The sequence below is a fragment of the Melozone crissalis genome, unplaced genomic scaffold (assembly GCF_028551555.1).
Source record: "Melozone crissalis strain CALT ecotype California unplaced genomic scaffold, PUWL_Pcris_2 ptg000018l_1, whole genome shotgun sequence".
Taxonomy (NCBI): Eukaryota; Metazoa; Chordata; class Aves; order Passeriformes; family Passerellidae; genus Melozone; species Melozone crissalis.
This window is the reverse complement of record NW_026535796.1, coordinates 11,353,655-11,367,885: the sequence shown is the minus strand read 5'-3', so window position 1 is coordinate 11,367,885 and position 14,231 is coordinate 11,353,655. Positions and strand designations below refer to the sequence as shown.

Here is a 14,231-nt window from a genome sequence, read left to right as displayed (position 1 = left end):
GAGGTGCTGGAAAGCACTGGGAAGCAGCTGAGGCTTTGTCAGCAGCGTGTGTCCTGTGCCTGCTTTCCCTCTTTCCCTGTTGTTCGTCAGATGCTTTCACAGTGGTTGGTTTCTCCATGAGATATTGAGGTGGTGTGCATGGCCCAAGAAGCTGAGAGTGGCAGGAGTCTCTGCTTAGTCCCACACTCTGCCTCCTGTATGGGCCTTAGGTGTGTGTGTTTTTGCAGACGAGAGTCCATACAAAGCAGTGTGCCCCACATCTGGGGCACACACACATAACTCATGAGTGCCTGTGTCCTGATTTGGGCCAGGAGTGGTTTTTAGGGCCAGAAAGGAGAGGCCTGGCCAGACCACTGAGCTTTCTTATGGCCAGTGTTGGCTGAGTGCAGTAGCAGCCTGAGGGGCACCGCTGAGTGCAGGGGATGCCCAGAGCACCACCTGTGTGTGAGCTGGTGCCCTGCATTTTTGTCTCTCTCCTGTCTGTTTCTGACTGTCTGTCTTGTTGTCTCCTCAGCGTGTGAGTGCATCTGGACAGACTGGATCGATGTGACTTATCCAGATGGTTCTGACAGGAATAGTGGTGACTACGAAACCTTTGAGAACATTTGGAAGAAATACCCCTCCTGGGAGTGTGCAAAAGTTGAGAATATTTCATGCCGAGCAGAGAAATTCCCTAGCACTTCCATTGCAGATTTAGGGCAGAAAGTGGAATGTAATGTTAACGTAGGGCTCATTTGTAACAATAAAGATCAGCAGATAGGAGGTATAATACCGATGCCAGTGTGCCTCAACTATGAGATCAGTGTCTGCTGCACCCCCAACAAACCAGAGTGTCTTCCAACTCCAAGCACCACGAGCACCACAACTTCCACAGCTTCCACCACAACGAGCAGTGTGTCCCCTCCAATATCAACCACTGCTCCAACATCAACATCACTGGAGACTCGCAGCCCTACCACCACCACCACCACCACCACCAGGGTGCCCCCCAGCAGCACCACCACTAGTGGCAGCACCTCAGAGACAACAAGAACTGCTCCTGTCTCAACAACACCCGTTTCAACTACTTCAAGCACATCCACGCCCACACCAACCTACACCACCACCACCACCTCACCAAGTCCAGGTACTTCTCTGATCTGTGTTCTCATGTGTTTCCTTGCTGTGGGGAGCTGGACGTCTGTCAGCCTCTCCATTTGTGTCTCTCTCTGGGATCTGAGATTGAACTAATTGTTGTGTATCCCCTGAAATGGCCTTTGCCCAAAGGTGGTCCTTGGGCTGGTTGTTTCAGAAGGAGTAAGAATACAGGGCCCTATGTCCTCCTTTCCTGTAGAGATCTTGATCCTCTTGTTACTGTGCAAACATCCTTCCGTGACCACAGATTTCCATCTCAGCTCTTACTCCATGAGTTAGTGAGGTGTTCAGGTAATGAGGTAGAGATAGAAAGTCCCCAGCAGATGAAAAGCATTACTCTTCCTCCACTCTTCCCTATTAGTAGATCTCTCTGATTTTGTGAGACGTGCCTTCCAGCACTATCCCCAGTCTCCTAGCTAGGCAAAGAGGGCTGTGACCCATCTTGTGTGGGCATGGAGGTCAAGGATTCTGCTGTTTATGGCCAGAAAGGGAGGGGTGGCTCTGGAGACCTTTGTTGTTCTAAGGGTGCTCTGCCTTGTCTATGTCTGTGGCTGCTGCCTGATGTGCAGCTTCTGTTGAGTTCACATGGAGTCCCACTGATGCCTTTGTGTCTTTGTCTGTTTTCTCTGTCCCTGCTGTTTCTAACAGGCACAACTCCATCCACACCAAGCACACCACAATCGACAACCTCTCCCTCGACACCGGAGACTCTCACCACTACCACCAGCCCTCCAACCAAAACCACAACCACAACAAGAACACCAACGGTTACTGGATCTTCAATGACCACATCAAGTCCTGGAAGTATGTTCCCAGCAGTAGTCATTCCCACCAAATTCCTCTGCATCTAACTGCACAACCAACAAATAATTATCTGGTTGTTCTGTTATTTCTGACCTTGTACTGGGAGTACTGAAGGTCTGAGATACCCTCCATTTGTGACTCTGGATAGCATTGGGGATGGGTGTAACTTCTGGACATCCTAGGAAATGTCATGTGCCCAAAGCCGGCCTTTTGTTCTGGCTGCTTCGGAAGGAGCAATCATTTAGGGGTCCTGGGCAGATGGTTTTGACTTCCCTGACTCAACAGTGCTCCCAGGTGATATTTCATCCTGGTGCCTCATCTTGTACAGATTCTGAAGTGATGGAAACGTTGTTTTTACCCCTGTTGGTCCTAATCCTTCCGCTGGCCAGAATGTAGTCACCAGGCACATGGAGTGCAATTGCAGTGGGACTTGGTGTTGTGACACTTGCATTTCAGGCTCTATTTGGGCACAGCTGTGTATAGTTTCCCCCCTTTCTGCTCCTCCCTTACCCTTTTGCTGTTAATGGTGTTCAGCTACTCTAGGCGTAAGAAGGAAGGATTCTTCTGCCAGGCTTTTGGGAACAGTTTCAGTCTGCATACTACCCTTTGCTGTGAGCTGTGGTCTTTGGCTGATCAGATCCACTAGTACACTGGGGAGCCCTTTATCAGGCTGACACTGGGAAATCACATGACAAACGGGCAGCAAGATATTCCTGTGCATGCTTCCTTCCCTTACCACACGTTCCCATCTCAGGTCTTGCTCCAGTGTTTAGTGAGCTGTTCAGGTAATGAGGCAGAGCTAGAAAGCTCCAGCAAGTTTGAAAGCATTACTGCTCCTCATTTCTTACCTATGGGTAGTGCATTCTTACATTGTAAGAAGCATCTTCCAGCAGCATTCCCAGTCTGCTAGCGAGGAGAGGAGGACCTGGATGGACGTCAAGGATTCAGCTTTCTGGGGCCAAAACCAGAGGGCTGGTTCTGGGGTTCTCTGTTTTTCTAAGGGTGTGCTGACGTGTCTATGTCTGTGGCTGCTGTCTGTGGTTGATGTGTAGCTTCTGTTGAGTTCACATTGAGTCCCACTGATGCCTTTGTGTCTTTGTCTGTTTTCTCTGTCCCTGCTGTTTCTAACAGGCACACCTCCATTTACACCAAGCACACCACAATCGACAACCTCTCCCTCGACACCGGAGACTCTCACCACCACCACCAGCCCTCCAACCACAACCACAACCACAACAAGAACACCAACGGTTACTGGATCTTCAATGACCACATCAAGTCCTGGAAGTATGTTCCCAGCAGTAGTCATTCCCACCAAATTCCTCTGCATCTAACTGCACAACCAACAAATAATTATCTGGTTGTTCTGTTATTTCTGACCTTGTACTGGGAGTACTGAAGGTCTGAGATACCCTCCATTTGTGACTCTGGATAGCATTGGGGATGGGTGTAACTTCTGGACATCCTAGGAAATGTCATGTGCCCAAAGCCGGCCTTTTGTTCTGGCTGCTTCGGAAGGAGCAATCATTTAGGGGTCCTGGGCAGATGGTTTTGACTTCCCTGACTCAACAGTGCTCCCAGGTGATATTTCATCCTGGTGCCTCATCTTGTACAGATTCTGAAGTGATGGAAACCTTGTTTTTACCCCTGTTGGTCCTAATCCTTCCGCTGGCCAGAACGTAGTCACCAGGCACATGGAGTGCAATTGCAGTGGGACTTGGTGTTGTGACACTTGCATTTCAGGCTCTATTTGGGCACAGCTGTGTATAGTTTCCCCCCTTTCTGCTCCTCTGTTACCCTTTTGCTGTTAATGGTGTTCAGCTACTCTAGGTGTAAGAAGGAAGGATTCTTCTGCCAGGCTTTTGGGAACAGTTTCAGTCTGCATACTACCCTTTGCTGTGAGCTGTGGTCTTTGGCTGATCAGATCCACTAGTACACTAGGGCGCCCTTTATCAGGCTGACACTGGGAAATCACATGACAAACGGGCAGCAAGATATTCCTGTGCATGCTTCCTTCCCTTACCACACGTTCCCATCTCAGGTCTTGCTCCAGTGTTTAGTGAGCTGTTCAGGTAATGAGGCAGAGCTAGAAAGCTCCAGCAAGTTTGAAAGCATTACTGCTCCTCATTTCTTACCTATGGGTAGTGCATTCTTACATTGTAAGAAGCATCTTCCAGCAGCATTCCCAGTCTCCTAGCTAGGGGAGGAGGACCTGGATGGACGTCAAGGATTCAGCTTTCTGGGGCCAAAACCAGAGGGCTGGTTCTGGGGTTCTCTGTTTTTCTAAGGGTGGGCTGACGTGTCTATGTCTGTGGCTGCTGTCTGTGGTTGATGTGCAGCTTCTGTTGAGTTCACATTGAGTCCCACTGATGCCTTTGTGTCTTTGTCTGTTTTCTCTGTCCCTGCTGTTTCTAACAGGCACACCTCCATCTACACCAAGCACACCACAATCGACAACCTCTCCCTCGACACCGGAGACTCTCACCACCACCACCAGCCCTCCAACCACAACCACAGCCACAACAAGAACACCAACGGTTACTGGATCTTCAATGACCACATCAAGTCCTGGAAGTATGTTCCCAGCAGTAGTCATTCCCACCAAATTCCTCTGCATCTAACTGCACAACCAACAAATAATTATCTGGTTGTTCTGTTATTTCTGACCTTGTACTGGGAGTACTGAAGGTCTGAGATACCCTCCATTTGTGACTCTGGATAGCATTGGGGATGGGTGTAACTTCTGGACATCCTAGGAAATGTCATGTGCCCAAAGCCGGCCTTTTGTTCTGGCTGCCTCAGAAGGAACAATAATTTAGGGGTCCTGGGCAGACGGTTTTGACTTCCCTGACTCAACAGTGCTCCCAGGTGATATTTCATCCTGGTGCCTCATCTTGTACAGATTCTGAAGTGATGGAAACCTTGTTTTTACCCCTGTTGGTCCTAATCCTTCTGCTGGCCAGAATGTAGTCACTGGACCCATGGAGTGCAATTGCAGTGGGACTTGGTGTTGTGACACTTGCATTTCAGGCTCTATTTGGGCACAGCTGTGTATAGTTTCCCCCCTTTCTGCTCCTCCCTTACCCTTTTGCTGTTAATGGTGTTCAGCTACTCTAGGCGTAAGAAGGAAGGATTCTTCTGCCAGGCTTTTGGGAACAGTTTCAGTCTGCATACTACCCTTTGCTGTGAGCTGTGGTCTTTGGCTGATCAGATCCACTAGTACACTGGGGAGCCCTTTACCAGGCTGACACTGGGAAATCACATGACAAACGGGCAGCAAGATATTCCTGTGCATGCTTCCTTCCCTTACCACACGTTCCCATCTCAGGTCTTGCTCCAGTGTTTAGTGAGCTGTTCAGGTAATGAGGCAGAGCTAGAAAGCTCCAGCAAGTTTGAAAGCATTACTGCTCCTCATTTCTTACCTATGGGTAGTGCATTCTTACATTGTAAGAAGCATCTTCCAGCAGCATTCCCAGTCTGCTAGCGAGGAGAGGAGGACCTGGATGGACGTCAAGGATTCAGCCTTCTGGGGCCAAAACCAGAGGGCTGGTTCTGGGGTTCTCTGTTTTTCTAAGGGTGTGCTGACGTGTCTATGTCTGTGGCTGCTGTCTGTGGTTGATGTGTAGCTTCTGTTGAGTTCACATTGAGTCCCACTGATGCCTTTGTGTCTTTGTCTGTTTTCTCTGTCCCTGCTGTTTCTAACAGGCACACCTCCATCTACACCAAGCACACCACAATCGACAACCTCTCCCTCGACACCGGAGACTCTCACCACCACCACCAGCCCTCCAACCACAACCACAACCACAACAAGAACACCAACGGTTACTGGATCTTCAATGACCACATCAAGTCCTGGAAGTATGTTCCCAGCAGTAGTCATTCCCACCAAATTCCTCTGCATCTAACTGCACAACCAACAAATAATTATCTGGTTGTTCTGTTATTTCTGACCTTGTACTGGGAGTACTGAAGGTCTGAGATACCCTCCATTTGTGACTCTGGATAGCATTGGGGATGGGTGTAACTTCTGGACATCCTAGGAAATGTCATGTGCCCAAAGCCGGCCTTTTGTTCTGGCTGCTTCGGAAGGAGCAATCATTTAGGGGTCCTGGGCAGATGGTTTTGACTTCCCTGACTCAACAGTGCTCCCAGGTGATATTTCATCCTGGTGCCTCATCTTGTACAGAGTCTGAAGTGATGGAAACCTTGTTTTTACCCCTGTTGGTCCTAATCCTTCCGCTGGCCAGAATGTAGTCACCAGGCACATGGAGTGCAATTGCAGTGGGACTTGGTGTTGTGACACTTGCATTTCAGGCTCTATTTGGGCACAGCTGTGTATAGTTTCCCCCCTTTCTGCTCCTCCCTTACCCTTTTGCTGTTAATGGTGTTCAGCTACTCTAGTGTAAGAAGGAAGGATTCTTCTGCCAGGCTTTTGGGAACAGTTTCAGTCTGCATACTACCCTTTGCTGTGAGCTGTGGTCTTTGGCTGATCAGATCCACTAGTACACTGGGGAGCCCTTTACCAGGCTGACACTGGGAAATCACATGACAAACGGGCAGCAAGATATTCCTGTGCATGCTTCCTTCCCTTACCACACGTTCCCATCTCAGGTCTTGCTCCAGTGTTTAGTGAGCTGTTCAGGTAATGAGGCAGAGCTAGAAAGCTCCAGCAAGTTTGAAAGCATTACTGCTCCTCATTTCTTACCTATGGGTAGTGCATTCTTACATTGTAAGAAGCATCTTCCAGCAGCATTCCCAGTCTGCTAGCGAGGAGAGGAGGACCTGGATGGACGTCAAGGATTCAGCCTTCTGGGGCCAAAACCAGAGGGCTGGTTCTGGGGTTCTCTGTTTTTCTAAGGGTGTGCTGACGTGTCTATGTCTGTGGCTGCTGTCTGTGGTTGATGTGTAGCTTCTGTTGAGTTCACATTGAGTCCCACTGATGCCTTTGTGTCTTTGTCTGTTTTCTCTGTCCCTGCTGTTTCTAACAGGCACACCTCCATCTACACCAAGCACACCACAATCGACAACCTCTCCCTCGACACCGGAGACTCTCACCACCACCACCAGCCCTCCAACCACAACCACAACCACAACAAGAACACCAACGGTTACTGGATCTTCAATGACCACATCAAGTCCTGGAAGTATGTTCCCAGCAGTAGTCATTCCCACCAAATTCCTCTGCATCTAACTGCACAACCAACAAATAATTATCTGGTTGTTCTGTTATTTCTGACCTTGTACTGGGAGTACTGAAGGTCTGAGATACCCTCCATTTGTGACTCTGGATAGCATTGGGGATGGGTGTAACTTCTGGACATCCTAGGAAATGTCATGTGCCCAAAGCCGGCCTTTTGTTCTGGCTGCTTCGGAAGGAGCAATCATTTAGGGGTCCTGGGCAGATGGTTTTGACTTCCCTGACTCAACAGTGCTCCCAGGTGATATTTCATCCTGGTGCCTCATCTTGTACAGATTCTGAAGTGATGGAAACCTTGTTTTTACCCCTGTTGGTCCTAATCCTTCCGCTGGCCAGAATGTAGTCACCAGGCACATGGAGTGCAATTGCAGTGGGACTTGGTGTTGTGACACTTGCATTTCAGGCTCTATTTGGGAACAGCTGTGTATAGTTTCCCCCCTTTCTGCTCCTCCCTTACCCTTTTTGCTGTTAATGGTGTTCAGCTACTCTAGGTGTAAGAAGGAAGGATTCTTCTGCCAGGCTTTTGGGAACAGTTTCAGTCTGCATACTACCCTTTGCTGTGAGCTGTGGTCTTTGGCTGATCAGATCCACTAGTACACTGGGGAGCCCTTTATCAGGCTGACACAGGGAAATCACATGACAAACGGGCAGCAAGATATTCCTGTGCATGCTTCCTTCCCTTACCACACGTTCCCATCTCAGGTCTTGCTCCAGTGTTTAGTGAGCTGTTCAGGTAATGAGGCAGAGCTAGAAAGCTCCAGCAAGTTTGAAAGCATTACTGCTCCTCATTTCTTACCTATGGGTAGTGCATTCTTACATTGTAAGAAGCATCTTCCAGCAGCATTCCCAGTCTCCTAGCTAGGGGAGGAGGACCTGGATGGACGTCAAGGATTCAGCCTTCTGGGGCCAAAACCAGAGGGCTGGTTCTGGGGTTCTCTGTTTTTCTAAGGGTGTGCTGACGTGTCTATGTCTGTGGCTGCTGTCTGTGGTTGATGTGTAGCTTCTGTTGAGTTCACATTGAGTCCCACTGATGCCTTTGTGTCTTTGTCTGTTTTCTCTGTCCCTGCTGTTTCTAACAGGCACACCTCCATTTACACCAAGCACACCACAATCGACAACCTCTCCCTCGACACCGGAGACTCTCACCACCACCACCAGCCCTCCAACCACAACCACAACCACAACAAGAACACCAACGGTTACTGGATCTTCAATGACCACATCAAGTCCTGGAAGTATGTTCCCAGCAGTAGTCATTCCCACCAAATTCCTCTGCATCTAACTGCACAACCAACAAATAATTATCTGGTTGTTCTGTTATTTCTGACCTTGTACTGGGAGTACTGAAGGTCTGAGATACCCTCCATTTGTGACTCTGGATAGCATTGGGGATGGGTGTAACTTCTGGACATCCTAGGAAATGTCATGTGCCCAAAGCCGGCCTTCTGTTCTGGCTGCTTCGGAAGGAGCAATCATTTAGGGGTCCTGGGCAGATGGTTTTGACTTCCCTGACTCAACAGTGCTCCCAGGTGATATTTCATCCTGGTGCCTCATCTTGTACAGATTCTGAAGTGATGGAAACCTTGTTTTTACCCCTGTTGGTCCTAATCCTTCCGCTGGCCAGAATGTAGTCACCAGGCACATGGAGTGCAATTGCAGTGGGACTTGGTGTTGTGACACTTGCATTTCAGGCTCTATTTGGGAACAGCTGTGTATAGTTTCCCCCCTTTCTGCTCCTCCCTTACCCTTTTTGCTGTTAATGGTGTTCAGCTACTCTAGGTGTAAGAAGGAAGGATTCTTCTGCCAGGCTTTTGGGAACAATTTCAGTCTGCATACTACCCTTTGCTGTGAGCTGTGGTCTTTGGCTGATCAGATCCACTAGTACACTGGGGAGCCCTTTATCAGGCTGACACAGGGAAATCACATGACAAACGGGCAGCAAGATATTCCTGTGCATGCTTCCTTCCCTTACCACACGTTCCCATCTCAGGTCTTGCTCCAGTGTTTAGTGAGCTGTTCAGGTAATGAGGCAGAGCTAGAAAGCTCCAGCAAGTTTGAAAGCATTACTGCTCCTCATTTCTTACCTATGGGTAGTGCATTCTTACATTGTAAGAAGCATCTTCCAGCAGCATTCCCAGTCTCCTAGCTAGGGGAGGAGGACCTGGATGGACGTCAAGGATTCAGCTTTCTGGGGCCAAAACCAGAGGGCTGGTTCTGGGGTTCTCTGTTTTTCTAAGGGTGGGCTGACGTGTCTATGTCTGTGGCTGCTGTCTGTGGTTGATGTGCAGCTTCTGTTGAGTTCACATTGAGTCCCACTGATGCCTTTGTGTCTTTGTCTGTTTTCTCTGTCCCTGCTGTTTCTAACAGGCACACCTCCATCTACACCAAGCACACCACAATCGACAACCTCTCCCTCGACACCGGAGACTCTCACCACCACGGCCAGTACCACGATGCCCCCCAGCAGCACCACCAGCATCAGCACCCCGAGGCCCTCAACTGTTACTGGATCACCAACACCCACCTCAACTACTCCAAGCACATCCACGCCCACACCAACATACACCACCACCACATCAATTCCAGGTACTTCTGCATTTTGTGCTCTCACATGTTCCCCTGCTGTTGGAGTAATGATGGTTCGTAAGCACCTCTTTCTGTCCCTTTATGGGATCATGGATGGGTATAACTCCCAGGTATTCCAGGAAATGGTCTGTTCCAAACCTGGGGGTTTGGGCTCAGTGTTTCATAAGGAACAAGAATTCAGGGGTCATTAGAAGATTGTCTTGGCTTCCCTGACTCAACATGGCTCTAAGGTGTTTTTTCACTCTGGTGAAAGAGCTTAGTGCGATGTTAAACTGATGAGAAATGGTGCTCTTGCTGTTTTTGCGCCATCCTTCTGCTAACCAGAGTGGAATCACTGGATCCATGGAGTTCGGTTGGAGTAGGGCTTCATCTAGTGGCTGTGGCATATCAGGCTCTGTTTGGGCACAGCTGTGCCAAGTTTTTTCCCTTTTACTTTCTTCTTTGTTCTGTCAGTGCTAACAGTTGTCAGTTGTAAGAGATGTTGGAAGGAAGGATTCCCCTGCCAGAGTTTTGGGAACAGTTTCTCTCTGCAGACTGCCCCTTGCTGTGGACTGTGGCCTTTGATGAGATTCACTAGTGCCCAGGGAAGTCATTCATCAGGCCTTCATAGCACCACAGGGATATCACATGATGATCAGGCAGGAATATATTCACAGAGTCAGTTAGGTTGGAAAAGATCTCTGAGATCATCATGTCCAACCTTTGCCTGAACACCACAATGTCACCTAGACGATGGCACTAAATGCCACATCCACTTTTTTCTTAAAAGCCAACGGACACTGTGGCTCTGCCTCCTCCTTGGGCAGTCCATTGCAGTGTCTAAACATTTGTTCTCTGGAGAAATTTGCCCTGACATTCAACTTAAACCTCCCCCAGCACAACTGCCTCATGCACAGCTTCTGTTGAGTTCACATTGGGTCCCACTCACGCCTTTGTGCCATTGTCTGTTTTCTCTGTCCCTGCTGTTCCTAACAGGCACAGAAAGCACATCCACACTGAGCACGCCAAAATCAACAACCACTACCTCGCCGACGGAGACTCCCACCACCACCACCAGCCCTCCAACCACAACCACTGGTCCTGGATCAACAACAACCATCTCAACTCCTCAAAGTATGTTCCCAAAACCAATAATTCTCACCAAAACCCCTCTTCCCCCAGGAACAAAATTAACAAAAAATTCTCTGGTTCTGTTGTCATGTCTGGCCTTGCTGTGGGAGTAGTGAAAGTCCATGAAGCACCTCCATATGTGGCTCTAGATGGGATCAGGGATGGGTGTAACTTCTGAGAGTCCTGGGAAAAGTCCTGTGGTCAAATCTTGCGCTTGGGCTGGCTGTTTCATAAGGAACAAGGATTTAGGGGTTCCTGGGGGAAAGTCTTGTCTTTCCTGACTCAACAGTGCTTCAAGATGGTATTTCATGTTGGTGCCCAGCTGAGACAGATGCTGAACCAATGGGTAACATTGCTTTTGCAGCTGTTGGACCATGTCTTTCAGCTGGCCAGAATGTAGTCACTGGATCTGTGGAATGCAATTGGAGCGGGACTTGGTCTTGTGGAAGTGCATTTCAGGCTGTGTTTGGGCTCAGCCATTTCTCCTCCTCCTACGCCTTCTCAGTGTTAGTTGTTTTCAGCTGTTAAACATATAAGAAGGAATGATTTTCCTGCCAGCCTTTGAGGGAGCAGTTTCACTCAGCATACTGCCTCTTGCCGTGAGCTTTTGGTCTTTGGCTATCACCTCACCTGGTGAGATCCACTAAATGCCCTAGGAAGCCCTGCATCAGGCCGTCATTGAAATACAGGGGAAATCACTTGCCAATCAGGCACAAATATACTCCTGGGCATGCTTTCCTTCCCAGCTTCCCCTCTTATCTCCTATTCCATGAATTAGTGAGGTGTTCCAGTAATGAGGCAGAGATAGAAAGCTCCAGCAAGTTTGAAAGCATTGCTCCTCCTCACCTATTGGTGGGTCTTTCTGATTTTGTGAGAAGCACCTTCCAGCACCATCTCTAATCTCTTCACTAGTAAAGGAGGGCCATGATGCTCTCTGTGCATGGTTGTCAAGGATTCTGCTTTCTATGGCCTGAAAGGAAGCGCTGGTTCTGGGGACCTTTGTTGTGCTAAGGGTGGGCTGACCTTCTAGCTCTGTGCCCGCTACCTCATGTGCAGCTTCTGTTGAGTTTCTGTTGAGTCCCACTGATGCCTTTGTGCCTTTGTCTCTTTTCTCCGTCTCTGCTGTTTCTAACAGCCCCACCTACGAAGACACCGAGCCCACCAGAACCGCCAAGTACCCCCACTCCAACAGCATCTGAAACTCCCAACATTACTTCCAGCACCACGATGCCCCCCAGCAGCACCACCAGCATCAGCACCGGCAAGACAACAACAACAACTGTCACTGGCTCATCAACAACCTTCTCAACTACTTCAAGCACACCTACAACCATATGGGAATGGACAACCACTTCCACGTCACCGGAGACTCTCAGCAGCACCACCACCAGCACCAGCACCACCACCACCAGCAGAGCACCGACGACAACAACAACAACACCAACCATCCGAACTCCTGCACGTATGTTCCAAAACCAAAAAAATTCCCGCCAAAAGCCCTGTGCCTCCAACTACAGTACCAACAAATAATTCTCTGGCTCTGTTGTTGTTTCTGGCATTGCTATGGGATTAGGGAAGATCCATGAGTACCTCCATATGTGGCTCTGGAAGGGATCAGGGATGGGTGTAATTTCTGGGCAGCCTGTGGCTAAATCTGGCCCTTGTTCTGACTGTTTGAAAGGAACAAGGATTTAGGGAACCTTGGGAGAAGGTCTTGTCTTCCCTGCCTCAACAGTGCTCCAAGGAGATATTTCATACTTGTGCCCAGATTAGACAGATACTGAAGTGATGGGAATGTTGCTTTTGCTGCCATTGGACCTTGTCCTTCAGCTGTCCAGAATGTAGTCACTGGACCCAAGGTGTGCAGTTGGAGTGGAGCTAAAGTTTGTGGCAGTGGCATTTCAGGCTCTGTTTGGGCACAGCTGTGCAGACCTACTTCCCTTTCTCTGCTGTTTTGTTTCTGTGGCCATTGCTGCGACTTTCCAGCTGTTTGGGCTGTAGGGTGCTTCCACGGCTTTAGCTGGCAGAGTTTGGGGATTGGTTTCAGAGCTCAGATTGCCACTTTTGACAGACCCAGGCTCTGGGCAGCTGGATTCTACCAGCGTTCCTGTTGGTGCTTGTCTCCAGCAATCTGTGTGCTGCTGAGAGGTGCTGGAAAGCACTGGGAAGCAGATGAGGCTTTGTCAGCAGCGTGTGTCCTGTGCCTGCTTTCCCTCTTTCCCTGTTGTTCGTCAGATGCTTTCGCAGTGGTTGGTTTCTCCATGAGATATTGAGGTGGTGTGCATGGCCCAAGAAGCTGAGAGAGTGGCAGGAGTCTCTGCTTAGTCCCACACTCTGCCTCCTGTATGGGCCTTAGGTGTGTGTGTTTTTGCAGACGAGAGTCCATACAAAGCAGTGTGCCCCACATCTGGGGCACACACACATAACTCATGAGTGCCTGTGTCCTGATTTGGGCCAGGAGTGGTTTTTAGGGCCAGAAAGGAGAGGCCTGGCCAGACCACTGAGCTTTCTTATGGCCAGTGTTGGCTGAGTGCAGTAGCAGCCTGAGGGGCACCGCTGAGTGCAGGGGATGCCCAGAGCACCACCTGTGTGTGAGCTGGTGCCCTGCATTTTTGTCTCTCTCCTGTCTGTTTCTGACTGTCTGTCTTGTTGTCTCCTCAGCGTGTGAGTGCATCTGGACAGACTGGATCGATGTGACTTATCCAGATGGTTCTGACAGGAATAGTGGTGACTACGAAACCTTTGAGAACATTTGGAAGAAATACCCCTCCTGGGAGTGTGCAAAAGTTGAGAATATTTCATGCCGAGCAGAGAAATTCCCTAGCACTTCCATTGCAGATTTAGGGCAGAAAGTGGAATGTAATGTTAACGTAGGGCTCATTTGTAACAATAAAGATCAGCAGATAGGAGGTATAATACCGATGCCAGTGTGCCTCAACTATGAGATCAGTGTCTGCTGCACCCCCAACAAACCAGAGTGTCTTCCAACTCCAAGCACCACGAGCACCACAACTTCCACAGCTTCCACCACAACGAGCAGTGTGTCCCCTCCAATATCAACCACTGCTCCAACATCAACATCACTGGAGACTCGCAGCCCTACCACCACCACCACCACCACCACCAGGGTGCCCCCCAGCAGCACCACCACTAGTGGCAGCACCTCAGAGACAACAAGAACTGCTCCTGTCTCAACAACACCCGTTTCAACTACTTCAAGCACATCCACGCCCACACCAACCTACACCACCACCACCACCTCACCAAGTCCAGGTACTTCTCTGATCTGTGTTCTCATGTGTTTCCTTGCTGTGGGGAGCTGGACGTCTGTCAGCCTCTCCATTTGTGTCTCTCTCTGGGATCTGAGATTGAACTAATTGTTGTGTATCCCCTGAAA

General features: G+C 49.4%; 1 protein-coding gene across 1 annotated transcript in view; it reads left to right on the top strand.

The window, feature by feature from the left end:
• The window catches only part of MUC2 (mucin 2, oligomeric mucus/gel-forming), a 62,074-nt gene that overhangs the window by 27,332 nt on the left and 20,511 nt on the right, over window positions 1–14,231 (top strand). Inside the window, exons 32-42 of the mRNA XM_054275362.1 lie at window positions 515–1,178; window positions 1,783–1,938; window positions 3,070–3,239; window positions 4,357–4,512; window positions 5,565–5,813; window positions 6,930–7,085; window positions 8,218–8,373; window positions 9,506–9,781; window positions 10,700–10,837; window positions 11,970–12,296; window positions 13,496–13,877. Coding sequence (XP_054131337.1) covers window positions 515–1,178; window positions 1,783–1,938; window positions 3,070–3,239; window positions 4,357–4,512; window positions 5,565–5,813; window positions 6,930–7,085; window positions 8,218–8,373; window positions 9,506–9,781; window positions 10,700–10,837; window positions 11,970–12,296; window positions 13,496–13,877 — 2,830 coding nt within the window. The remainder of the gene's footprint in view (window positions 1–514; window positions 1,179–1,782; window positions 1,939–3,069; window positions 3,240–4,356; window positions 4,513–5,564; window positions 5,814–6,929; window positions 7,086–8,217; window positions 8,374–9,505; window positions 9,782–10,699; window positions 10,838–11,969; window positions 12,297–13,495; window positions 13,878–14,231) is intronic.